The sequence below is a fragment of the Bos grunniens genome, chromosome 6 (genome assembly GCF_055505025.1).
Source record: "Bos grunniens cultivar Pamir isolate PY7600 chromosome 6, Bosgru_T2T1.0, whole genome shotgun sequence".
In the NCBI taxonomy this organism is placed as follows: domain Eukaryota; kingdom Metazoa; phylum Chordata; class Mammalia; order Artiodactyla; family Bovidae; genus Bos; species Bos grunniens.
In genome coordinates, this window is record NC_141170.1 from 48,708,612 (window position 1) to 48,736,344 (window position 27,733).

The 27,733-nt window shown below is 46.5% G+C and overlaps 1 protein-coding gene across 4 annotated transcripts in view; it reads right to left on the reverse strand.

The window, feature by feature from the left end:
• The window catches only part of PDGFRA (platelet derived growth factor receptor alpha), a 47,781-nt gene extending 20,609 nt beyond the window's left edge, over positions 1–27,172 (reverse strand). The window contains exons 1-12 of one of the 4 annotated variants that reach the window (XM_086407664.1): positions 27,050–27,172; positions 17,714–17,774; positions 15,921–16,238; positions 11,774–12,034; positions 10,317–10,447; positions 8,307–8,478; positions 8,025–8,214; positions 5,398–5,513; positions 4,354–4,480; positions 2,935–3,128; positions 2,145–2,239; positions 1,802–1,934 (exon numbers count right to left, since the gene is read on the reverse strand). In XM_086407664.1, coding sequence (XP_086263790.1) covers positions 1,802–1,934; positions 2,145–2,239; positions 2,935–3,128; positions 4,354–4,480; positions 5,398–5,513; positions 8,025–8,214; positions 8,307–8,478; positions 10,317–10,447; positions 11,774–12,034; positions 15,921–16,238; positions 17,714–17,762 — 1,786 coding nt within the window. In that variant the 5' untranslated portion in view covers positions 17,763–17,774; positions 27,050–27,172. Of the gene's footprint in view, positions 1–1,801; positions 1,935–2,144; positions 2,240–2,934; positions 3,129–4,353; positions 4,481–5,397; positions 5,514–8,024; positions 8,215–8,306; positions 8,479–10,316; positions 10,448–11,773; positions 12,035–15,920; positions 16,239–17,713; positions 17,775–18,315; positions 21,976–23,426; positions 23,750–25,883; positions 26,612–27,049 lie in introns of those variants that run through there. The other 3 variants (XM_086407666.1, XM_086407665.1, XM_086407667.1) reach the window with 3 other exon arrangements.
• Positions 27,173–27,733: the final 561 nt, after the last annotated feature.

Sequence of the window (27,733 nt, forward strand, 5' to 3'; positions counted from 1 at the left end):
CAAACAGGGGCACCTTTTGCAACAAAAAGCCTTTCTCCACTGGAAGTGAAAGTGAACATGAAGTTGCTCAGTCTTGTCTGACCCTTTGCGGCCCCATGGACTACAGCCTACCAGGCTCCTCCGTCCATGGGATTTTCCAGGCGAGGGTACTGGAGTGGGTTGCCATTTCCTTCTCCAGGGGATCTTCCCAACCCAGGGATCGAACCCAGGTCTCCCACATTGCAGGCAGATGCTTTACCATCTGAGCCACCAGGGAAGCTTCTCCACTGGAAATACTTCCCTATTCAGGACATTATCAATTCCAAGTAGTGATGAAGCAAACTTCAGGCTGGCCCTCCTGTTGTCTGTCTGTTAGGAGGACCAGGAAGAGAGAAGGCTAAACATGCCCAGGAGCGCAACACTTTGCCACGCGTTGGGAGATACAAAAGGAAATGGAGGCTCTCGTGCCCACTATTTTTTTTTTAACTTTTTATTTTGTATTGGGGTACAGCCAATTAACAATGTTGTGAAAGTTTCAGGAGAACAGAGAAGGGACTGACTCAGGCATACCTATACATGTATCCGTTTTCCCCCAAACTCTCCTCCCATCCAGGCTGCCACATAACATTGAGCAGAGTTCCCTGTGCTCTACAGTAGGTCCTTGTTGGTTATCCATTTTAAAATATCAGTGTGCACCTGTCCATCCCAAACTCCCTAAGTATTTCTTCCCGTGTGTTGCCCACTCTTAAAGAGTCTGCAGTCTAAAACAGACGTTTCCATCAAACCAGGGGAAGCCTTGGCTCCTAACGGGCACTGGGAGCCCATAGTGCCGCTGACTGCACGTCTGCTTGACTAGAACTTATTCCTGCAAAGGTACCACTTCCCCAGCAGCTCGACAGTACACAGAAGCAGAGAGACACAGGAACACCTCTTAGCAATGAATGTTGCCCCCTTTTCTCCTTATTTTATTACTTTTTAACTTCCCAAAGCTCCTCACCTTTTGTAAAACAAGGGAGAAAATATAATAAAGCAAGCTTAGTTCTCAGACATAGGTATTTGAATGAGAGAGGCTAGGGTGTCTTGTTTGATCTCAGTTTAAGTAACTTTCTAGGAAGACCTAATTTGGCTGCTTTCTGGAATGAGACAAGTAGATAATTTAAAAATGCCTTCGGCGTCCTCCAAAGTACCTACTGTTAGAATATTCATGATGACACAACCTCTAGCTCTCACCTTCATTTGTCTTTGTCCTATTTTCATTCATTTAGAATGTAATTAAAAAATATATATATACATCTTGACTAAAGTTTCCTGTACTTGGTCTCAACCCAAGACGAAAATATTTGAAAAGTTTTTCATGTTTTGCTTTAAAATGTAAAAACTTATATTTTTACATTATATTTTTAAAGAAGTATCTACTACATCCTCAGAAGGTACTGGGTCAAAACATATTTTTGAATTGTCTTCATTCATTTTTCATCTGCTCCTTTTTCATCACAGAAATTCATCTCATTTCCAATGGGTATCATTTCCAAAACAAAGCCACTCTGATGGGTGTTTCCCTATAGTCGCTTCTTCTTTTGTAAAATTTTCTTAACCTGTAATTTGCTATGGAAGGAGGTTTAAAAAAAAAAAAATCATTGCAGTGATCTGATTGACTCACTTTCAAAGGCAGAAAAATATTTCCAAAAAAGCCAATTTCTAACGCCTCACTCTTACTAAGCACAGGTTCAGATCCTTTGTTCCTCCACAGGCCTGTGAAGAGTAAAGTTGTGGACAAAGCAAAAGGAGTCCTGGGAGATCACCCAGCAGGGCAGGAGCTTACCAAGCACGAGTCCATCTCTTGGAAACTCCCATCTCGAGTCGTAAGGCAGCTGCATTGGGTCCACATAAATGTATTCATGTCCATCAGGGCTGATTGATTCAATGACCCTCCAACGGATTTCATACCTTGGTTTCTATAAATGATGAGGACAGGTAACTGGCAAATTATCAACGTCCAAAGATACCAAAGCTTAACCACAGCAGCAAAGTGACTGACATGAAAGGATTCAGCAACATTCACTCATCATCTAGTTACTGAGCTCCTTCTCTGTGCCAAGCACTGAGCTAGGTTGCTCTTCTTGTTCTTATCAGTAAGGATTTTTAGTTCTTTAAAAAATATCTACCTGTTTCCAAATGACGACCAGGACAATGAGTGAGATGATCACAATCACCAACAACACCAGGACAGCAGCCGCCACAGTGAGCTCAGAGCGCAGAGCTAGAGGACAAGAGATGGGGCATGGTGGAGAACTTGCACAAATTCGCAGGAGGGCAGGAAGGCAGGGTGGCCATTTCTGGGCTGGAAATCTCTCTCTACTGGTGAGAAGCATAAGGGCTGCCTGGCTCATTTGGGGAATGGACAAGATCATCTCTCAATTATTTACATACATGAAACTACTCCAACTCTCCCCTTGGATGGGCAAGGGACAAAATTTGGCTGGGAACACAATCCTTTCTCCAAAGGTGTGAACTGGACTATAAAGACTGATAAATGAGGCTGAGCGATGCCATTAGTTCAGAAAGTTAAGTGCAGTGTATTTTGAAAGGTTACTGTATACTTAAATTGCTTTTGGCTTCGCTAATTTTTTCTTTTTTAAGAAGTCAACCTGTCTCAACTGTTACAAGGACCAACATGGCAGAAGATCCTCCTTCCCCATCCTCCATCACCATACCAAACCAAAGAGACTAGGTGGCTATATGCTTATAGACAAACAAAATACCAAGGGGCCTCAGAAAGATGCAGTTTGAGATCTGAAACTAAAAGACAAGGCTCCTACACAGGTGCCCAGAGAAGATCCCTTAAGAGCCTCTGGACCTTCAGTTCTATAGGATCCCATCTGGGATTCAAAGTCCCACCGAAGGGAGGAAGGGCTCAGCTGAAGACTTAGTTGTCCTAACCCATGAGCTACTCACTGGGAGCCACCAGCTTCAGCTCTCGGCTTTCTACCCCGAGGAGGTTCTTGGCCAGACACCGGACTGCAATGGTCTCCTCCACTTTGGCAAACGTCACCTGGCCTTCCACTGTGCTCCTGTCTCGGGGGTGGACCCCTGTGATGATGTTTGAAACGTTGTTGGCCAAAACTGTCCATGAAGTTTCATTGCTACATCTGGAGAGAGTAAAAGGCACAGATATAGAGCCCATTGTGGGGAGTCATGGGGGTGGAGCAGTGAGAATCATTTAAGACAGCAAGCAGTGCTGACCCTGTCTGCATTTGCAAGGCTACAGATGGATATTTTAGGTGCAGATTAACCTTAAAACTTGTTCTCCTAGAGAATAAACTACATGTGGGTAATTAAAAGTTAACTGTTGGGACCTGCCTGTGGGTCCAGTGGCTAAGACTCTGAGTTCCCAATGCAAGAGGCCTGGGTTTGATCCCTGGTTAGGGAACTAGATCCCACATGCCCCAACTAAGAGTTGGCATCTAAAGATCCTGCATGCCGCATGCACATGACCCAGCACAGCCAAATAAATTTAAAAAATTGTTTAAGTTAACTGTTTTTGAAGGCAAGGCAGAGATAAACAAGTTCAATCCAACAGAACTACCCATCACAAGCCTTGAACCCCTGAGCAAACTGGACTTCAAGAATGTTTTAAGTATGCCAACGTCCCACCCCTCCAAAAGAGGCCTGGTCCCCTCCCTTTTCTCCACCCCCGCTGTGGGGACCCCCTCAGGTGTAACTAGGACTGGACCTAGAATCCAGCCCGTCTAGATCCAAGTCCAGTGCCTTTTGGCCTTGGGTGCCGGGGGGAGGAGTCTCAGCCTCCAAGAAAAGCTCAGAGGCTTCGGAGCACAGCAGGCACCCCGGGAAGGAGTGCAAGAACACTGTACTCTGGAGACGCCCATGGAGAAGGTGGAGGAATGAGCAGTGAAGGAGGAACTGGAGAGTTACCTCCCACCACACAGCAGGTAGAGAGAAGCCCCCTGGGCAGTATCTTCATGCATGTTCACACTCCAGTCTAGCCACCAAATAAAGTTCATCAAAGACGAAATGTGAAATGAAAATGTGGGCCAGGGTAGGAAAGAGCCTCTTAGAGCAAGTCTTTAAATTCATGCTCTTTTCAGAATGCAGACCCTTTGAGAATATGCTGAAGGCTGTAGACCTTCTTCTTACAGCTATTCAGAACACAAAAGCACACGTGCATACCTACACATGCACACACACACACAAGGTCCATGTTTAGAACCCTATCTTGTAGTTTGTGAGACCAGGCCAAATAAGAATCACAAATTCCAAAAACAGAGCCAGCCAAAGAAATAAAATACATTTGAGGGTCTCTGTGCTAAGGCAGAAACATCCTGACCACAAAAGAGAAAGGAATGTGTTCCATACTTCTTAATATCCTTGCAAACCATCCACTCGATATCAGGAAGAGGGGTCCCTTCGGCTGTGCATCTCACAGTCTGGCCCCCATTAGAGCCATGGTGGTCGTCAACCAAGTCCAGTATGGAGGATGGAACTGCAGGAGGTGAAAAGAAATCAGAACTGGATGGCTGGCATACCAGAACTTTGGGGAACTACCAAGTGGAATATGAGTTCAAAACTTGTCCACATAACATTTGAACCTATAAATCAACCAACCACCCAGCAGGGAGCTGAGACCAGTCTTATGCATAACAACACTCCAGTTTGCACAGATCCAACTGGTTAAGAGCATGCTTACGGCATTTGTGCCCTGTGGTGTTTTAAATCTGGTGTAAAGAAAGCAAAAAGCCCCTGTGTTGATTTGACTTGAAAGACAAAGAGGCTCTTAGAATTATAGCTTGGGAATCAGCTTACAGATTCATCTAAATGCTAGGGCCTAAAGCAGCATTTACCAAAGTGCAATAGTATTACATTTTAAAGATTCTTTTTTGTAACCAGTGATCAAATGTTAGAAATATGCTAATACTTGTATCACAGATTGACTCTGAGGGTCAAAAGAGCCTAACATGGCCCATGGTAGGTACTCAGTGAATAGGTGCTTAACTGGAGTATACACAGACTCGGGCACTCCGTTCTGGGAGGGGCTTCTACAGAGGTCTATAAAGAAAGCTAGGCACAAAAAGCCAAAGCACTCTGGAACGACCGAATGTCATCCGGGCCAAAACATATCATCTCACTCTTTCCAGAACTGGAAGTACCTAATTGAGAAACAGGTGGTAAGGAAGCGATTGAAGCCTAGGAATTCCAAGTCGGACAGTTCCAGACTAGCCTGGAACTTTTCAGAATTATGTAAATTCATAAGTCCAACAGAGCTACACCTGACACCCACACTCCTTGCTTCTCCCTGAAAGGGTTGCTTTTCCCTCCATGACCTGGGCGGACAGGGCTAGGCTCTCCTCGGGAGACTCAGACCCACCGAGCTGAAGTTATCTTTATCTGGCTCTTACAAACCTTGAGTCAAGAGTTCAAAAGTATAGCTCTTCACATCATCTTCATTTTGAACTACAATAGTATAATGGCCGCTGTCTTCTTCCTTTGCTCGGATCAGCTTTAATTTGCTTCGATAACTTAAAAGAAAAGGACTGTGTTTCAGCAGGGAGTAGCCCAATAAATTCCAATCGTTAAGCAGTTACCATTTTCAATTCAAATGTTGTTAAAAAATATCTTGTCCATATGATCACTTTCCTGGGATTTCCCTTATACTGTCTATGCACTGAAGGTCTGAGTTGTAGACATTTTATTCTTAAACAGAAGACCAGAGATGAGCAATGGCTTATGTGGCTACAAGAGCAGTCAGCTCTGCTAAGGCCTGACTTCTAAATGGGAAAAAACAAATCTTACCACCTTTCCTTTTATTTGAATCCTGGATTTTTATATTTAAGAAAAAAATACTTGCCAACACTGTTAAGCAACTATACGCCAATACAAAATAAAAACAAATACTTGATTCCTCTTAACATCCATCATATGAGTGATTCAGCCAAATATTGGAACAACCTTGGAAGAAATAATAAAGACACTGTCTCTGTATTAATACAGGGAGGTCACTGGGGTATAAAACTCTTGCTTGCTTGTATTTGCTTAAAAAACTCTGGAAGGTTTCATAAGAAACCTTACTAACAAAACTAATAAAAGTATTCCTTGTGGGTGGGGAGGCGAGGGTACCAACGCATACGAGGACAGAAGAGGAGTGAGGCTTCTTACAATGCACTGTCTTTAGGTGTGAATATTTTTGAAGTGCAAGATGCATCTTTAAAAAAAAATAGAGAAACATATGCTTTCATACCTCATTAAAGAGAAGTTTCTCCAAAAGATGCTTACACGTATAATAAATGACATTTAGTCGTGTGTGTGTGTGTGTGTGTGTGCATCAATAAAGTAATTGCCCATCTGACTGTCCTTTACAACAGTGTGGAAGAGCAAGCGGAGTGAGAGGAAGCGCGCTGGTCATGGAAGGAGAGACCTGGGGCATTACTGAAACTCTCCAAGCCTCAGGTCCCTTATGGGTACACCATGGGATAACTGTATGCAAGGCGTAGTATCATTTTGAGAATTAATTACATGAAATAATCTATATGAAAGCATTTCAGAGGCTCCAAAATAGCCGGCAAACGTCGAGTCTTCTAGCCAAGACACCTGACGCTGGGAGATGTGATGAGCACACTGGGCTGGCCTTGCCTCTGCCGCACCAAACTGAACACCTCTGGAATGGATTTCTTTAGAGCCCCCTAAGCACCCCTGGCTGCCAGTGACCAGACAGTCTGCCATCATTCACTTTTTGCACGTGTCCAGCCAAGGAAGCTGTGAATCCACGAGTCTTAGGGAAACCAGACCCCCCTCCACCGTGTGCATCCTTACATTCCCTGGCCTGCCATGGGGACCAGAATATGTGCTGGAGGAAATCAAAAAACACCTTAAGAGACAGCTCTCCTGGACTGCTCCGTGGACAACCACCATCGCTACCGATGGTAGCTTGCAGACAATCCTGGTGTCTCAAGTGTTGGCTACGCTGGGATCACCCTATTTCTCTCTGGCCTCACAGCCTAGTAGAAAGTTAGACCCTGTACACTTCTCTGTGTTCCTACATTTCGTGTCTTAGAAAGCCTTCCAGATTCAGTGTCCCACTTCCATCTCTATCACTGTTCCACAGAGGTAGTCACATTCCATTTTCCCAGATGTTGCTTCTCAGTTACACATGGAATTCAGTTCAGAAAGAAGGAAGCAAATCCTGAAATTAAGTGAACTAATGGCAGAGGTTCTATCTTCTCCTCTTTCCTGAAGGCTTGAAATAGAGGATTTTGTCTTCTTTGAAAGGTTTCTAACAAAGATGCAGGGCTGGATTAGCTGGGCCCTTCAAGAGGGATCTTCTGCTCTTGGATTCTAATCAGGGCTTAAAGCTGCAAGAGACCTCAAAATATCATCCAGTTCCTCATCTTGAAGGACATAAGGTATTCTTAACCCTACATTATAGATGAGGAAACTGAGGCTGAATGGTGACTTACACACAACGCCACCACTAGTTAAGAGATGACAACAGTCTACAGCTCCTCAGAGAGCAAGGATCCAAACTACCCATAGTACGTTCTCTCCTGACCAAATTTACTCAGACACTACTCTTATTTCCCATGAAAGTCTCACTGGGGCAAATGTGTTTCAAATTAAGCCAATGATGTTGTGTTTCATGTAGGCTTATGTGATAACTGCCCTGGAACTGGAATCACCATACATGTCTACTTGCAATATGGGTGATGGATATCAGGGAATATATATGAAACCCAAGTGGGTCCAATTTTACTTTCTTTCCTCCACCCCTTTCTGAATCCAGGAACCTGTCTTTCATTGGGAGCAGAGATTTTTCAGTTCTTTCTTCTCATTTCATTGTTACATACTTACCAACATACTATTATTGCATTGCAACATTATCATGAAATGCACCTGATTTCCGGTATCTTCTATTTCTGATTGCTAAATTTTCTATACTGACTCTTGTTTGGGGTCATAAGACACACACAAACCTCAGTCTATCTAAGAATATACAATACAAAGAAAAGGCAAACCTGAGAAGGGTGTTTCTTTACCTTATTTCCTGAATCTTTTCTATGTCAGTGGTGATCTCCGTGAGATTCTCAATCAGAGTCAGGTTGTCCTTTAGCCAGGTTATCTTGGGAGGGGGATAGGCCTGCACATCCACCACAAAATGCTTGACTTCATGCAGGTTGACAGCTTCCAACAGGTTAAAGTTGGGTTTGATTTCAATAAATCCTTTCTCTGTACAGGGAAGAGTTTCCATTAAACAATGATCACCTCATGGTGGATCCCGAGCAGCATGGCTGACGGGCAATTTAGGAAGCAGAGTGTACCGTGAACAGAAATGGTGACGTTCCTCATCTTTTTGACCTCCTTGGTGGCCTGGTGGGCAGCACATTCGTAATCTCCACTGTCTTTCACCGTGGCCTCGGGAACCCTCAGAGTGTACACCAACTTGATGGACGGGAACTTGGTTTCCTCCAGCCTCGTGATGCCTTTGCCTTTCTACAGCAGAAGAGGAGGAAAACTGACTCTAACAAGATGCTTCCTAAGAGGGAACCCCTGCCTAAGTTATGGACTCAGTGATAACGATACACCAATGTGGCTTCCTGGATTGTAACAAGTGTACCACCCTGTGGGGATATAGATGGGGGAGGCTGCTCCTGTGCTGAGCCCAAGGGGCAATGCAGGAAATCTTTGTACTTTTTACTCAGTTTTGCTATGAATTTAAAGCTGCTCTAAAGGGACTTCCCAGGTGGTCCAGTGGCTAAGACTCCATGCAACCAATGCAGGGGCCTGGGTTCAATCCTTGGTCAGGGAACTAGATCCCACATGCATGGGGGAGAGAAATGGAACAAAGGAGAGATACTATCAGATGCCAAAAAAAGAGCAAGGAGCAGAAATTTGCAAACTAGGAGTGAAGGGGGAAAGACCATATATATATATACACATATATGTTTATATGTGTGTGAGTGTGTGTATACATATATATTTATTTATTTACTTATACATAGATGGTTTTTGCTGTCCATAAGGGCACTGCATTAAATACTGTTAAATGGTTTCTGCGTGGGACCATCACAGCCTTTCACACACAGTTCATACACACTTACCATGATAGGTTAGAATGAATGAGAACTGGATGTAACATACACACACCAATACATATAAAATAGGAAAACAACAAGGACTTACTATATAGCACAGGGAACTATACTCAATATTTTATGATAATCTATAATAAAAAGAATCTAAAAAAGAATATATATATTTTATATTTATATAACTGAATTACTTTGCTGTACACCTGAAACTAACACAACTTTGTAAATTAAATATACATCAATAAAATAAACAAAAGGATGAATGAGACCCTATGTGTAAATTCCCAGGGACCAGAGATGACACAGCGGCTCCCCTTCCCCACCTCCACTCCTCCCTTCTTCTTCTTTCTGTGGATGGGCCAGCTTCCACCAGAGTGCTTGGGACTCAACAAAGATCACTAAATCTTTACTGAATGATTCAAGTTATGCCTGTTCACTGAAGGAAAGTTATGCATAGAAAAACCAGGCAGGGAATTCCCAGGCAGTCCAGTGGTTAGGAATCTGTGCTTCCACTGCCAGGGGCCTGGGTTCGACCCCTAGTGCGGCTGCGAGGTACAGTCAAAATAACAAACAAATGAATTTTTTTATAAAGGAATTTCCCTGGTGGTCCAGTGGCTAAGACTCTGTGCTCCCAATGCAGGGGGCCCAGGTTGGATCCTGGTCAGGGAGCTAGATCCCACATGCTTCAAATAACAGTTTGCATGCCACAACTAAAAGATTAAGACCTGCTGCTGCTGCTGCTGCTAAGTCGCTTCAGTCGTGTCCGACTCTGGCTCATATTAAAACAAAGGCAAGACCAGGCAGGCAAGAAACAGAGTATCATGGGCGTCCACAAGGCAGGGAAGCAGGCAAACATTACCCAATGCCTTAAAATTCAAAGGCATGGGAGGCAAGAAAAGGAGAATTCATGACTTTCAGCAATCAGAAACTTTTAAAATTCATTTGTGTTTTGCTTTGCTAATTTTTTGGTCACTATCTTGTAGCCATATAACCTGCCTATCTGATGAAAAAAAGAGCACTCAGTGTGAAATCTCTATGCATTCTGAAGGACCTGGCTCAGCTATCATCACCTCAGACTCTCCCACTGCTCTAAGAACCACAATGTCCTCTTGTCAGAGTGTGTATCAGAGATGGAAAGCTAAGGTCAAGAGGAGGTCAGTGTTTTGCCCCATGAGCGATAGGTCTTTGAAGCCCTACTGTGATCCACTCCCTGCCACCAGGGGCCTTAAGGGTACCTACCATTTGTCCAGGGTAAGTCCACTGAAAGTCAACCACCTCGTTGTTAAAGACGGTGCAGGTGACCACAATCGATTCGCCTGCCTTATATACAGTCTTAGGAGATTCCATTTCCAGATCAAGTTTTGATGTTGCTATTTAAAAAAAGAACAAACACAAGAACCTAAATATCCAAAGTATAGTCAGGATCTTACAAGGTTTGAATTTTTAAAGAAGATTCTGAAAAATAATTTGCAAACAACTTTGATCAAGACAAAATTTTGAAAATCTCAGAAGCCTTGATCTGCACTGCCATACATAATTTGGTATAAAGTACTCCATTCTAAAGGAGATCACTCTTGGGTGTTCATTGGAAGGACTGATGTTGAAGCTGAAACTCCAGTATTTTGGCCACCCGATGCGAAGAGTTGATTCATTGGAAAAGACCCTGATGCTGGGAAGGATTGGGGGCAGGAGGAGAAGGGGATGACAGAGGATGAGATGGCTGGATGGCATGGGTTTGGGTAAACTCCGGGAGTTGGTGATGGACAGGGAGGCCTGGCGTGCTGCGGTTCATGGGGTGGCAAAGAGTTGGACATGACTGAGCGGCTGAACTGAACTGAACTGAAAACACATACACATATATACATATACGCACATGCAAAACAATAACAATAGTAATAATAAATTCCAATTCGCCAGAAGACCACATTCGCATCCTCAAGCATTTGGGTGCATTATGACTGCAATCACTTTTATTGACCGATCAAGGCTTTACTGACTTCACTTTCCTAGCCACTAGCTCCTATCCCATCATTTATTTATTCTCCTCTTCTCTCCCATTCTGCTTCCCAGTTATTCTCAGCATTTCTCAACCTAGCATGGAGTCTGGCATAAAATAAGCCCTTCACAAGAGTTAAACGGTATACTCTCACTAACACCATACTGCATGTAAGTGCTCTATAAATGTGTTGGCCCAAGCGTGGTTTATACATTCCCATTTGCATTAGCCACTCACATCAAAGGGATGAAGTCAGCAGCTACCAGCTTTTCTCAAAATCACTTTTCTGAAGTTATAAAAATTAACCTAGAAGTCCAGCCCCCACAGGTGTGTGTTTGTAGTTACGGCCTTTGTAGTCAGGAATGCGACTAAAACAGTAAGAGGCTTATGCAAGAAAAAAAAAATTCCTTACAGTATACTGAAGTTGAAACACGAAGTTGAAACACGAGATCATACATGGATAGGAAAGATTTTGCCTTTAGTAATGCCAAGCTTCATATTATTACAGCCACAGAGATGAGCTTAACATTGTAGGTTCAAGGTGGGGTTAATCTACCTTTAGGAGGTTAATGCCAAGTCCCCATATCAGAATTTGGGGGTTCCATCACTAGGGACTAGGATTTTAAAAGAAAATTCTACATGTATTTGATGACTTTGCCTGTACCTCTTATTTAGAGAAGATAAGAGAGAACACAAGTACCTGTGTAAGCATAAACATTGAATGGAATGGTCTGGAACTTCTTCCCTCTGACCGTGGCCTCACAGATATAGAGCCCGACACTGAAGGTTCCTTTAAAGCCTTGTCTGCTGTCATAGGAGGCAGGCACTATCCCCTCACTGCTGAGTAAGGTCACTGGAGTCTCAGGATCAGTCGTGCGGCATGGGATGATGACCGAATCTTCGTCCTCCACGATGACCAAGGAATCTGTCATTCCTAGAGGTACGAAGGCTACATCTGGGTCTGACATTTGGGGGAAAAAATGAAAAACACATTAAGGATTAATTTCACCTTCACACATATATGCAGAAAAATTACTTCTTTGGCATTAGTCATATTAGGTATGAATTTTACCTTTACTCATAAATCCAGAAGTGTCACCCCACTGACATTTGTCATCCTAACAGCTAGAAGGTGATTTTTTAAAGTATGAACAATACCAAATTGCCCGTGCCTTCTTAAAAAATACTGAAAACAAATATAAATACTGTCAGAAATGGAGGTCAAAATTTAAACTACAAAACACAAAACAAAATGGATATTAAAATAATCAAGTCTGAAAAAAAATCAAGTCTGCTCAAAACATGAGAAAATACTCATAATTTTTGAATATGAAATGCTTTTTACAATGCCTATGACCTATAGCTGTATTACTTGAAAAGTAGTACAGAAATCTACTAAAAAATAACCTCTCAAATAATAAATAAAATGTATAATTCCACAAATGTATAATAGCCTGAGACTTTTCTTTTCAAAAGACAACCGGCTATTTAAACTACTTGGTAATAAGTACTGAGAGTTTCCAGCATCAGTTTCACAAAGGATACACAACTCTAGATAATTGCAAACAAAATCTCCAGCAATGCAGAGCCTGGCCGGATGATGTTTGTGCTGGGGCAAGGGAGAAATAGGAAAAATCTCTGGACAATCTTAGGCAGATCAAGACTCAGTTTAACAAACCCACCTTCCTACCACTGTCTTCAAAGCAGGGGAGCATTTATGTGAGAATGACAAGGGGTGACATACTAAATATCTATTCCTTTTGAAACAATTTTTTTTCAATTGTTAGGAAAGAAAGTTGATACAGATGAGAATGGCAGAAAAGAAGTGAAGAGGGTTTAGATCCATAGTTACAGAAGACAGGGAAAGGTGCCAATTTTAAACTTTTTTTTTTGGCTGTTCCATGCAGATAAGGGATTTAGTTCCCTGACAAAGGATCAAACCCAGGCCCCCAGAAGTGGAAGCTCGCAGTATTAACCAAGAGACCTCCAGGAAAGTCCCAAGGAGCCATTTTTAAAAACTTGAAAAAGCAGAAAGGTAGGAAGATATACTTCTGAAACTCCCTTACTCAATGTCCGCTAAAACAACACAGATGGCAAGAGCTATAAATGGTTTATATGCTTGTTTATTGAAGCCAAGTACTCTAGTTTGGGGGCTTCCCATGTGACTCAGCGGTAAAGAATCCGCCTGCCAGTGCAGGAGATGTGGGTTCGATCCCTGGGTCGGGAAGATCCCCTGGAGAAGGAAATGGCAACCCACTCCAGTATTCTTTCCTGGAAAATCCCATGGACAGAGCCTGGCGGGCTACCATCCATAGGGTCGCAAAAGAGACACAACTTAGCGATTAAATAAGACAAGACCAAAATTCTAATTGCATTCCCCTTTAATTCAACCATCTATATACTAAAATTTCCATGACTTGAATTTGTTTTTAGAGTTCCAAATTCCTGAACTCTATTAGCAAAGACTCCAAAACACAAAGCCACAAAATAACTTCAGGTTAAAATATACAGTTTGATCTGTAACACATCAGCCAGAGTTTCCTTTAAAGTTCAAGTCTTCCCTACCATCAAGTACTACTTATGCAATGCAAGATCCAGGTTCTATCCCTGGGTTGGGAAGATCCTGTGGAGAAGGGAACGGCAACCCACTCCAGTATTCTTGCCTGGAGAATTCCATGGACAGAGTAGGCTGGCGGGCTACAGTCCATGGGGTCGCAAAGAGTCGGACACGACTGAGCGACTTTCACTTTTCACAGATACAGACACAGATACAGAAATAAACATAGATCATTACAAAGGAATGCCCAGAGAATGCTAGGTGGGTGGTAAAGCAAATGAGATGCATGAGCTTGCATCTCAAGCTCATGGCTAAGTCTAGTTGATTAGGGTGGCTGCTGCCAGAAAGCACCACACATTCTGCCTGACTCTGAAATCCATCCCAACCTTAAGCCATGCCCTCCAGAGATGTTTCCAGACAAAGACTGTGTGGAACCGGGTCTCCCTAGACTGGAGGACTCCCAGACCTTCTTTACACAGAGGTCTAGGACTCATCTACCCCCACTTCCTTCCTTCTCTCCTTCATTCAGGGTCACACTTGCACTGCAGGCAGACAACTCTCCCAGCCTCGGCCGGATCCCTCCTCATCTTCTCTCATAACCAGTGAACCAGTGAAGTTGCTCAGTCGTGTCCAACTCTTTGCAACCCCGTGGACGGTAGCCTTCCAGGCTCCTCCATCCATGGAATTTTCCAGGCCAGAGTACTGGAGTGGGTTGCCATTTCCTTCTCCAGGGGATCTTCCCGACTCAGGGATTGAACCCAGGTCTCCCACGCTTTACCATTTGAGCCACCAGGGAAGCCCTTCTCTCATAAGCCTCTCCTTTAATATATCCCTTGCATATTTAACTCCACCTTACTCCTATGCTGGCATTTGCTTCTTGGAGGACAAAACACAACACTGACCAAGATTTTTATTAGAAAGAAAAAAATCCATTCCAACTCATCAAGGTTAAATACAGGCACACCTTGGTTTACTACACTTTGCTATATTGTGCTTCACGGATACTGGATTTTTCACAAATTCAAAGTTTGTGAATGCTGCATCAAGAAAATCTATTGGTGCCATTTTCCCAACAGCATTTACTCACTCTGTGTCAAATATGGGTAAATCTTGTAATACTGCAAATGTTTTCATTATCATTACATTTGTTACAGTGATCTGTGATTGGTGATCTCTGATGCTGCTGCTGCTGCTAAGTCGCTTCAGTCGTGTCCGACTCTGTGCGACCCCATAGATGGAAGCCCACCAGGCTCCCCCATCCCTGGGATTCTCCAGGCAAGAACACTGGAGTGGGTTGCCATTTCCTTCTCCAATGCATGAAAGTGAAAAGTGCAAGGGAAGTCGCTCAGTCGTGTCCGACTCGTAGAGACCCCATGGACTGCAGCCTACCAGGCTCCTCCATCCATGGGATTTTCCAGGCAAGAGTACTGGAGTGGGGTGCCATTGCCTTCTCTGTCTCTGATGCTACTATTGTAAAAAGATTACAACTCCCTGAAGGCTCAGATGACGGTTAGTATTTTTAACAATAAAATATTTTAAAATTAAGGTATGTACATTGCTTTTTAAGACATAATGCTATTGCACACTTAACAGGCTACAATGTGGGACTTCTCTGGTGGCCCAGTGGTTAAGTCTCTATGTTCCCAATCCAGGAGGCACAGGTTTGATCCCTTGGTCAGGGAACTAAGATCCTGCATGCCACATGACATGGCCAAAAAAAAAAAAAGAGTACAGAAGTGTAAACATCCAATGCACTAGAAAACCAAAAATAAAAATAAAAATTTGTATGACTCAATTTATTGCAATATTCACTTCATGTTGGGAGTCGGGAACCAAACCCACAGTCTCTCTGAGGCGTGCCTGTATATGTTTTCTTGAATTTGAAAAATATCATGGTTATTTTGAAGCCATTATAATGAACTATAAGCCACTCTAAGATAAGGCCTATCTAACTAATTTTTGTGTCCCCAACACTTAGCAGTGCCTGATACCCAGTACATGCAAGTAAGAGATCAAAATGAATAGAAATGAGTACATTTCAGATTTTCCTCACAATGCCAATAAAAGATGCCACAATGAAATGGTTTTCAAAACTTAATACAGTTCTAAAATGTTAACAATGAATATTTCTGGATGATGACAGGACAAATGATCTTGATTTAAGCTTGTGTGTTTGTAGTTTTCAAATTTTCTCTGATAAATATTTATTATTTTTCTACTTCTAAAAACTTTCATGCAATGAACAGGCAAGACAGGACAAGCCTGGTCCGGGGGGACCCAGGCAACTCACCTGGCACGTAGATGTAAATGTGCCTGCCCTCGATCTCGTTCTCGTCCATCTGCGTGTGGTTGTAATAGCAAGTGTACAGCCCAGTGTGGGCCGCCGAGGCGCTGACCACTTCCAGCACTGTCACAAAAAGGCCACTGTTGTTCTCCTCGTTTCTGATTTCCACGTCGGGGTACTCTTCTTCAGACATGGGGTACTGCCAGCTCACTTCACTCTCCCCAAAGCATCTCAGAGAAAAGGATGAATTCAGCTGCACAACCCTCTCATTTTCATTGGGCAGGATGGAGGGTAATGAAAGCTGGCAGAGGATTAGGCTCGGCCCTGTAAAAGGAAACACGCTCTGAACAGGATGCAGCCCGAAAGGACGGTCTCACCCAGAGCAGCTTCTGTGAACAATGACCATTTCTACGCAAAAATTCGTTAGCCTGGATGCCCATGAAAGGCCCCCCATTATGAACAGCACCGCATCTGCTGAGAGCAGCAAACGCTCCAAAAGCCTCAATAGCCCTGTCCAGCCCCTGCTGGGCTCACCCCTCCAAACACTCCAATGGACAGAGGACTTCTCACTCCAGCTCCATATCTTAGACTCTCATGTGGGACCACGAAATAGCGCAAGATGGCATAAGCTCAAGCTCATATGGGCTCTTTACTGTCTGCGTTCCCTATGGACAGAGGAACGGACTGAACAAAGTACAAGGCAGCTTTGTGCTCAAGAAGCATGCGTCTTCCGTTTCTCACAATACTCTGGCGTGCCTCCTCTCTAATGACTTCCAAAACCAAAGTAGGAGGATGTGGATTTCAATTCAAAAAGAATAAGTCAAGCCCAAGAGTGAAAACTCTTGAGTTCATCTTAGAACCTAAAATGTCAGTTCAGCTTCCCCTGTCTATAAAACTGGTAGAAGTGATATTATGACTAAATTACGCACTCAAGATCACTAATCCCCTTCTAAGCCTGGTGCAGGAAATCACCCAACTTCAGTATGTGTGCACTCTGATTGGTCAGCTTGTTAAGAGGGATGTGAAAAGTGCACCTGAGTCCCTATTGTCCTGCAGGTGAGGAATACAGAATGGACTTCAGAACTCCTAAATCACTGATCATGCTCAATGTTGCCATATCCATCCAGGTGAGACCTAAAGAGACTAATAGGCTTAAGTTAACTCCTCAGACTAGAAAAACACTGGTGTCATGGTGAACATCTGCAATTCATGATTATCTGGATGAAAACTAAGAAAGTCCAATAAATATTTCAACACGTGGCCCCGCTGGCATCCTCCTGGTGGAAAAGTTAGTAAGCTTCCCCAAGCGTGAGATAGTGAGTAATTCAGTTTCAAGGCCAAAGGTGACTCAAAGATTTTGCAGCAATTAAAGCATCTTCCATTTAAGGCAGGTGTAACTTAAGACACGTATGATTTCCTGGATGAAAATTTCCTCTCTTTGTTTCCTTTGAGCATTCTTGAATTAATTTCTCTGACCCACCTCTCCTGGAAACCCATGACCCAGGAAACGGAAGAGGGTGGCGGGCAAATTTAAACTATTATTCCTAACAGCATGTCAATGCCATGATGACACAGACTGAAATTGCCACCAGAGAACATTCTTTTTGGCATTAGCGCAACACAGCAAGGGGAACTGAATGTGTGTAGTCCTTCTAGATAACATCTTGTTTCTCTTTACTCTTTTGGACTGTTTGCAGGAATATAGGCAGTACACCCCCAGAGCACAGAACTTAGGTGGGCGGGTGGGGGGCGGGGATTGCCCCTGCGACAACAAACTCAGAGAGGCTTGAGATCCATACCTGTGAAGAGACAGCCTAAGACCAGGAGTGCCCAATGGGAAGTCCCCATTGTTCTGGAAAACTGAAAAAGTCAAACAGAAACAATGTTAGTCAATAAAACAACTAGTCATGAGCCTAGTTCTCTTTGTGCTTTGTGCTATGGAAAATGTTAACGACATCATTTCAGTCAACAACATCCTGGTTAAAGTAAGATTCACAGTTAAAACAGTAAAATGCCTAAGAAGAAGGAGTTATATAGCCTTGTGTGGGCCCAAGACCATGACAGGAGCCAGCTAAAGTCGAAACCCTTTTTGATTGCCTGCAGCTTTCAAATTCCAAAACGTCTCGCTTTATTGTCTTGGAATATGTCCAAAAGTACAGAAGAACGGTTCCTCTTAAAACATTTAAATTGATTGCGAAAAACAAATAAACATGTGTATTTACTCAACTTCTAAACCTGAGCTGTTTTCACTCAAAATGGGTTGTCATTTGCTTTGTGCTTTGCTAACAGAAAGTATGCGGTCGCATCCTCAGCAACCTTTGGAAAAGATGCTTGGACTGCCAACGAATGTCTTAATACTTAAGAGCCATTCTGTACAGAGGGTACCAGAAGCTGCACTCACCCAGTGTCACTTAGAGGATATCATACGCCGATCTGTAGGCTCAGGCCTGGGGCCCCAGTCCAAGCTCTCCCAGGACCTGCTACACTTAGAGTCAGGCTAAACGAGGCACAGAAAGCCCAGGGCACAGGCGTAGAAGGCGAAACAGTAAAGGAAGTAAAGAAGTGAGAGGAAATGAGAGAGAAAAGTGTGGCTAAATTCCTGTTTCAGGGATACAGTAAAGCACAGGATAAAATTTGGACAATTCATCACACAGGTCCCTGTACCTTCAGAAAGCAAGTTCTCCACTCTGATCTCCTGCAGCAAATTCTGGGGAACAGGAGAGCAGTGGAGAGAGAGATTGAAACCGAATGTCCCTAAGACACAAACAGGGAAAAGCAGTGGCCAAGAAAGAGAGGATAAGGAAAAGTAAGGGAGGGAAAAATGAAGAGGGACCTGTGCTGCCCTGAAGTAAAACCATGGAAGTCTATTCTGGTCCACCTTCTGAGAAGGTCCCTTTATCCTTTTCTTTCCACGTACACCTCACACATTTTATCATCTCCCCCTTCACTTCCCACACGAAGTAACTGAGAAAATGATCTTCCTGAGGTCCACCCGAAGGAGCCTGCAGGGGTTGGGGCCATTGAGCACCCAAGTTTCAAATAAAGAAGCTCCACTGAGAGTCGTGGGCAGTGGCACAAGCTACAAGATGATCCTTAAAAAGATCACCCAGCTCAAAACCCCAGTTCACGCAATGGAACGAGTTCATAGCACTTAATTTGTTCCACAACTGACTCTGGAAACGAAGATGTGTGTGCATGATTCCTGAGTAAACTGTCTAAAAAACAGAAGAATACAGTCAATGTATGCCTGTGTTTAGTCCTTGTTTCCTCCTCCTTTTTTTTCGGTTGCAGAGGATCCAGTAGATAACAGCCTAGTAGTTTTGGGTAGAGCCTGATCATTTATTTTCGCTTGAATCTGGGAACTGGCCTACTCACAGACATCAGATTTCTGCCTCATTAAAGTCTACCAGTTAAATGGAGGAGGAAGAAAGGGGAAAGATGGAATGCTGATAATGGGGAGGGAGGAGTTAGACAGGAAAAAAATGATGATAATTCTGATTTCTCCAAAGCAGAACAAGAAACCAGTATTTGCTTAAAAGGGTCATGTGTATGCCATGCTTGTTAACAATAACTCTTTGAAATATCTGATGTTTTGAAGTGCCACTTGAGGCTCAGAGAGGCTTAGCAAATGACCCAATATCACACAGCTGGTAGTAAAGCCAGGATTCTAACACCAAGTCTGTGTAATGCAAAAACCACGCTCTCTCCAAGCCACCATATGGTCTCTCTCAAGGGAAGGTCAGTGTTTCAGCCTTGTGGGCTTCCCCCACCCTCAACTATTTCCTCATGCAAATTGGGGCCCTGCTTTCCTCCTCTGCTCACTGCCACAGCGAGAGAAGCACAAGGCGCTCTGAACCGGAGAGCAATCTGCACAATGCTGGCTGGATGACAGTCTCCAAGGATCCTGGCATGTGCTGGAGGTTTCAGGGTTTCCTCACTGCTGCAATGACAGGCACAGGGTCCCCAGAGCCAGGCTGGCCAACCTGATTTACCACATGGCCTGTGTGTTTGTACATATAAATATCAGCCTCCCACTGATAATCCACTTAGCGAACTTCAAAGGAGCCCTCCACAGCCAGCTTGGGTTTTATCACATTTATATGCTGCATTTCTCTAGTGGGGCTTGCCAATGATGCACTTTTAAAGCATTCCCAAGCTCGACAGAGGGGCTCGCTGCTTTTACAAGGCAGGCTCTGAAGGGCATTTTGCCCTGGCCAGGCCCCACCAGACTTCCTTCTGTGCATCCAGATACTGGGGACCCAATGCCAGAGAGGATTACTTACTGACATACAAAGTGGGCAATGAAAACAGGACCTCCGAGCAAGCGATAACGGTGCAAATACTGAAAATCAACATGTGTTTGCTCACCATTTCAAACTCCCATCTCTGATAAGAGTGGTTCCCTGGCTAGAAACCCAGGCGTAGTTGTGAAGTTTCATGTCATTACTCATCTGTGACTCAGACAATTTACTCGTGAATAATTGCAGACTGTGAGCCCTACAGGGAGGTGATGGAAAACAACTGGGAAGAACGGAGCTTTCCCTGCCTCTTGGCCCTGGAGTGAGAATCTCTAGGAGTGGTATTGCTGTTTCCACTGCTTTTCTACTCTGGGAATAAATGCTCCTCCAGAATCAATAACCCCTATCCCAGCGCTCATCCAAAAGTCAGACGTGCAAATATAATTGAGGTTGCAGATTCAGACAAACATGGCATGCTATGAGTCAGCAAGAATAAATCACTTTGCAAGGTGGAATGATGGATTTCATCCAAAAAAAATTTAATCATAATCATTTCTCTCATGCCAACTGTATGTTGGACTTCTGTCACAATCCTCTATAATCACAGCTTACTGCCACTGGTTAGAGAAACAATCGGAGAAAAAAAGATCTCTGCTGTGTTCACTCTGAGGCAAGTAGCTGTGGCCTCCCCTTCCACCCCTCATTCTCATTCATTTCTTCTCTCAATAGATGCTGATATGATAGAAATGGCATTGGGCTAGGCTCTGATCCCACATCTGACACCCAGTCTAACCTCTCCGAACCTCAGTCTCTCTCTGTAAATCAGCACTAAGAATACCTCATTTGCTGGCTTGCCTTAATGCATTATTATAAAGACTAAATTCCACACAGTTTAATTAAAAGGGCTGCAAAAACTGCAGCTGTTGGTTTTCATGCTGCCTCTTTTTCTATAGGTTCCAAAGATGTCTTAGCCAAGAGGGACATCAGAGTGGCTACTTCAACATCTATTTACTGAGAGAGTCAGGAACCAGAGGCCACTTGACTGGCTCTGCACCACCAGTGTTAGCGGAGAATTGGGTCTGAACTCTGATACAGGGAAGCCTGATGTAGCTATCAAGACTGTTCCCAGCTGAACCAATATATATATATATATACAGTCATGTAAACAGAGAAAAAAATCTGTTTGCAGCCACTATTCTTTCTCTTTAACACACTGCCATGCCCGTCCCTGCAAACAGAAGTGAAGAGCCATTAACTATGACTCTACAATCAAAACCAACATGCTAAGCTAGAGAGTAAACAGACGGCAAGCAACGCAAGGGCACTATTTCCAGAAGAGAGAGCATGGCATTCTTCTCACAAACCCAGAGGGCTGGCTTCCGGATCACCAACTGCTCAATGCAGCCCGCTGCAGAGCCGCTGAATATTGAATTTCACCCCACCCTGGCATGATTAGAGGCCACTGAAGACTCTCTCACAGTCCCAAAAGCCACTGACGACTTCAAGATTCAGATTTCCGAGGTTCAGTTAATTTCAGGTCTCCTTAGTTAATTCTAACTGTGAAAATTACATGTGCTGTTTTTCTTCCCTGTGACAAACGTTCCTGTGACTTCAGTCCAGGCGTTCCAAAAGCTGGTTCACCCTGGTGGCAACTTGAGCGAGGGAGTGTTTACTGGGATCTGCACCTCACCAGAACCTGTTTTGTTGTTTTTATCTTCTTGAGTTCCATTAGACATTCCAGTGCTGGGTGGGAGCTGGAGTATTTTTACATGGGAACATTTTATGGGACAATCTGAACTCATAAACTTTTCTGCTCCCCTGTACCAGATATTTAACCAGGGGAGTCTAAAATGTCACTTCCTGTTGATTGTCACCAAACTGGTGTGACACCCAATGGGACAACCTTAGGTGCAGCAGCTTGTACTACACTTGAGGCTCACCAAATCCCCAACATTAGGGCTTCACTGTAAAAGGAAACGCAAAAACTGGCCTATCTTCTTCGCAGGTCTGCTCTGATAACCCGATGTGGTGGGCCAACACTTGGCTTATTAGGTAAATACAAAGGATTAACAACTATGGCGAAAGACTACCCCAAAAGTCCATAAAACAAGGGCTGTCAGTCCAGTGATTCTTGTAGCTTCACAGAAAACTAAAACTTGGTCCTACTGGACCGAAAAACGCGTCTTCCTGATGCCACGACTTGCTTAAAATCTCCGCGAAGCCGATGCCAGCAAAGGATCGTTGCAGTTCTCATATAAAACCAGCAGGTGGCAGTATTGGTCCAAGAGACAGGCAGTCCTCTGGTTTCGCGGGGACGTAAATGCTGCTACAAGTCCTGTGTTAACATATCTCAAATCTTCCAATCTCCTACTTAATTAGGTGGCACGTTTGGGTTTCGTGGTGCCCTCTGTTCCAAGCCCGTAGAATAGAAGCAGGGCAATTGCCGGTGAAAAGGCTTAACGTTCCGCTGGGCCCCAAGAGAATTCGCCAGACATCATCACCAGCACCGTCAGCATCATCCCTGCCCGCGGGTCGTCCGGGGCGACTGAGCTTCGGGAGCCAGGAAAATGGCGCTGCCATTCCAGGTCGCAAAGGTTTGGAAGGTTCAGCAGGAAAAGCCACTCGGGAGTAGCTCGAGTGGTTCAGGGTTTTGTTTAGCCAATGTTCTCCCCATCTCGCAGTCTCCACCCGTTGAGGGGAGACAGACCACCTGGGCCGCGCTAGGTGGGGTCCCCGACGCCGCAGCCGGGCGCGAGCTGTCGGGTCTGTTCGCAAGCCACTGTCACCGCCTCGTAAACCCCGAGGCGGGGGCCGCGACTGCCACGCAGCCTGGGAATTGCGGGCTGATTGGAAACGACTGTTCCCGTTGCACAATAACGCGGGGTCATAAAACAAACAAACAGCAACAGGCCGCCTGCGCAGAAGGATTTTCGAAGGGCCAGAAAACAAAAGTCGCCCCATCCCTCCAAAGGAGTGCCCAGGACCCTATATCCTCCGCTTCGCCCACATTTCACTATTATGACACCCCCACCCTTATCACCAAACCCAGGAACCTCCGCCCCTCTCGCACACCCAGCGCCTCCAGGGCAGACAAAGTGCCTGCAAGGCGTCACTTTGAGGCTCCAGGAGTGGGTAAGGTGAGCGAGGTTAGTCGAGTCCTGGGTCCCAGCACTGCGCTCCGACCCCGCCGCGGCGCCGACCTCCCGAGGCTGGCGGGGAGCCGGACGGCGCGCCGGACACCCGCTAGAGGGCGCGGCAGCCGCGCGAATCTTACCGGCTCACTCCTCGCCTCCGCCGGTCGCTCTGGCTCCGGGTCCCCGACAGCGCAGCGGGGACCGCGCCTCGCCCACCTTCGCAGGGGAGGATCTGCGCTGGCACGGTCCGGCCCCACCACGCCCCCACAGACCCCGAGCTGGCTGCGGTCCACGCCCTCGGCCGCTCAGTCACCTTGAGGCTGGGGACAACGACCGCCCGCCCCCCGGTTTAGCGTCCTCATCCGCCGCACTCCTAGTTTAGAGCTGCGGCGGCCGCTGCGCCCTAGACTCGACGCTCGGCGTTTGCATTGTTTTCGACTGAGACCTGAGACGGGGGCCGGACGGGGTGGAGGGAGAAGGATCGAGGGGTTTAGGGTTACAGTCGCACGCCAGCGCCTCCTATGGGCCTGAAAGCGCCACGGCCGCGGACAGCTGCGCGGAGAAGGCTGCGTGGAGCTGAGGCTGCGCTCCCTTCGCTTTAGAGAACCCAGCCTCACCCACTGCGTCCCCCTCGCCCGACGCTCGCTTTGCCCGGGTTGCCCTGGGCACACACGCTCCGCCTGCGCCTCTCGCTCCTCTTTCGCGGGGAAGGGGTAGACTGCAATAGGTGGGGAATTCCGAGGTCCTCTATCCCTTTCAATCTATATTTCCAACGGACCCCTGGTTCACTGCTCAGCTGAAAACAAAAGGAAAATGCCACCGATCCATTTCAGCAAAATACAAGCACCAGCAGAGCCCTAGAGCACTGTGGGGAAACGCAATCTGCCCCAGCTCTGCATCCCACAGAAGAGAAGATCGCAAGACCTTTCCCCTCTCCCCTCGTACCCCGACGGCTGATGCTGCGCGCCGACCCTATTAGACTAGAGGCCAGGGAGATTGAGAGCCGCACCTTTCGGCGACTAAGCAGGCTTTTAGCTTTCCTCCTAGAACTGCCACTTCTCCACCAACAACATGTAACAGTCGCGGCTCCCTGGAGGCCAGAGGGAGTCCCACCCACCGGGCTCTGCAGGAAGGCGCCGGCCACCACGTCCCCAGAACGCGTCCCGGCACTGCGCGCCGCCCACGGCCGGTCCCCAGGAGGCACAAAACCGGGCCGCCTCGGCGCCAGACGCGTTTGCAGCTGGAAAGCCTGGCCCCGATGCCCCTCCCCCTACACCCCTCCCCAGTCCGCGCCCTGGGAGGAAAGCGGACCTGGGGCCGGCAGCCGGGACTCCGCTTCGAGCCCCTCTCGGTCTAAAGACTGGAGCTTCCCGGTGCCTTCTCCCACCTCGTCTTTCTGTCTTCCACCCGCCACGACCCGTCGCTTTGGAGTCCAGCTACACTTGGGTCAAACCCAAAGTAAGACTGTTCAAGAGCCCCCAGCAGGGACTCACAAGGGTGTCAGTGAGCCTGTTGGGGAGTGGAGTAAGGGCCCCTTTTCCCGAGAGGATTGTGAAGAGGAGAAAACCAAGAGAGAAGGAAAAGGAAAGGAAAAAAGAGAGAAGTAAAAGAGCAAAGCAGCAGCATCAGGGCCCGGCTGGGTCAGATGGAGGTGGGGCTGGGGGTGGGAGGGAATGTTAGAACCAGAGCCAGCGCGTCACCGAATGAGGTGCGCACGTCCGGGGAGTCCCTTCCTCCCCTCCAGGGGTCCCCAGGCTCGCCGGTCTCTGGGGTGTTAGTCTGGTGAGCTGGGCGGCTGATTGTCGCTCCCCGTTTGCCCCGGATGTCTCTCCCCGCTCTAAAAAGCTGCCTAGTTCTGTTCGAGAGCGACAGTGCGGAGGCGAGTCGGTCCAAAACGTTGAGCAATTCGGTTGAGGAGCCAAAAAGCCATTTCCCACACAGCGCAGCCCGGGTCTTTTCTAGGCGGCCGGGCCGGGCGCGGGGCAGTCCGGACCTGATAAGGGTCATTCGCGCTCCCTCTCCATCCTCCGTTGGTCTCTCACCCTTGGAGATGGAGTAAGTGGCAAGTTCTTCTAAGCACTCTTTCTGCACGTCCTGGAGTCCTAGCAGGGCTTGGGGGAACAAAGTGTGGGGAGGGCACTCTGGCTGCGGGAGAGACAAGGCTGAGACGCTTGGCCAGGCTACTTCACACCTGGCCAGGAGGCCGAGGTTCCTGGTCCCTTTAGGCAGCGGTCGAGCCACACTCCCTCTCGCTCTGAGCTGACAGAGACCCTTTCCGAACTGAACCGCTGATCCCAGTCGTTTCCGAGCCAAGGGGAAGCTGCCCGCTCCCTTGGCGCTATCTGGAGAAGTTAATCTCATGTATAAAAGCCTATTTCTATGGGGATAGACGATGGAAGAAGGTGGGGCGCGAGGAGACCCCTCCGGGGCGAACAGAGGCTGGCACAGGGAGTGAAATAGATACAGGGACACTGGAGAGGGTGAAGCAGCGCTGGGCCAGTGCAGGAGGCGAGTGCCCCGCACCCCCGTGTGGAAAGGGGCACGGGTACCCCGAGGCAAGTAGTGAGGGCGGTTCGCCTCCCATGTATCTGTCTTACCTGGGAACCAAGTTTCTCCGTTCCGAGTTGTCCCTAACTTCCCCCACAACAAGTTCTCCACTTTTTTTCTTTGGCGACCTTCCTTCTTTCCTTCCTGCGGCCGGGACTGGGAGCAGCAGAGCTCCGGGCTTGCAAAAACGGTTCCACCGAGGAAGGGGCTGCGCAGAGATTGCTGGGGGTGGAGACCACCGCGCACAATGAGGGCCCCTTGGAGCGCAGTTAGAAATTCCTCAAATCCCAGTTGCTGGAATGCGAGGCGACGACGACTTCTTCACTCGGGGCCAAATGTGTTTGTCATTACTCCATAGACCGCCTGCCTGCCCGCCAGCCCGCGCCGCCGTCGCCCCCGCGCTACAGCGCGCAACCCGAGCGCGCTGCGGGGCTGGCGCCCTCTCTCCCTCGCAGTTCACTGATTCCCGCAAACCACTGATCCCCAAACCTTCGCCCAAATCGGCGCCCCCTCCGCTCGTCTCACAGCCGCCACGGTTGTACTGAGTCTGGCCCTTACCGGGCGCAGCACCGTCCAGTAATTACGCGTCCTGGGTCGGCGCCATGTGCACCCGGTGGGCACCCCAGGTCCGGCCCTCTCCAGCCGAGCCCTTCACGCCTCCCCTCCCCTCAACCTCTTCCGCTCCCCACTCCGCGCTTGTTTCTCCCCACCTCCCTCGGTCCACCAGTCGCGCTCCACACCGCCGGCTACAGTGCTGTCCCGCCAAACCGCGGGCGAGGAATGAAAATACTCATTAAAAACCTGTAGCCTTCCAGGACTCCATGCCAAGAAGAGGGCAAACACCTCTGCCCCCACTCCCAACACTGCTTGGTGCTCGTCCCAGTATACAGGAATATCACCCCCAACCCCCAAAAGAAACCTCAAAAATGTAAGCCTCAACAATTTCTTTGGGAGGCCATAGAGTTGTTAGAAAAATACTGCTTTTAAAAATAGGTCTGGAAAATGTGTTTTTTTAAACCCCTAGACTTTCGAACTCTATGGTTATCTTCCCTCCAAGTGAAGTTTATTCAAAATAAATTACTCTCTGGACATACAACTAGAATTCGACTCCAATTTTTTTTTCATCGCCCAAAGTTTGAAGTTACTTCACTTCTAGCCCAAAGAGCCTGATTAGAGATTTCTTTTAGAAACAAAAATCCTTTTTCTCCTCCCTTACCTTCTCCTCCAATGTCAATTCGCAATGAAAATCCTACATGAGGAGGAAAAAGTGTGTCCACGGCCTGCAGCCCTCTCCTGCAGTCCCCTCCTCTGTTTCTCTCCCTCTAGCTCCAACTGTAATGGGCTCAAAAACCGCGTTTTGTAATTGATTCAATGTTATAGTCCATCCTTCTAAAACTAATCATTTGCTCTAAGTAAATAGCTGTCAGGAAATGAAGCCCCCCCCTCCCCTTGGCCTCTTCAAAATAAGAGTTTCCCTCGAACTCCATGCGCTCTGAATCTTCCAGCCTCCAGATTGCGCCTTCGCTTTTCGCTCTTACGCAATCAGGGGGTCCAGCCCCAACCCCCAGACTTCGACAACAACTGGGGGGCGGAGAGAAGCCGACCAGATGGGGTGGGGGGGAGGGGGAGGTGTTGATGCTCTGCCGGGAAAGAGGTTCGTGAAAATACAAACTGCCCATCATTTCCAAAATGAGTTTGCCTCTTGATTTCGGGGGACAGTTTCCTACACTGCTACGTTGCTTTGTATTTTCTTTGAAAGGAAGAAAAGGAACACGTAAAATTGCAGTTAATGCCCAGAGAGAATATAAATCTGGAGTCGAGAAGTGTTCTTTCTGTAGAAACTCCTAACCCACCTAGAATCCGGGCCGTCGGGAGAGGTCTCCGAGCTGTTGCGTTGTTT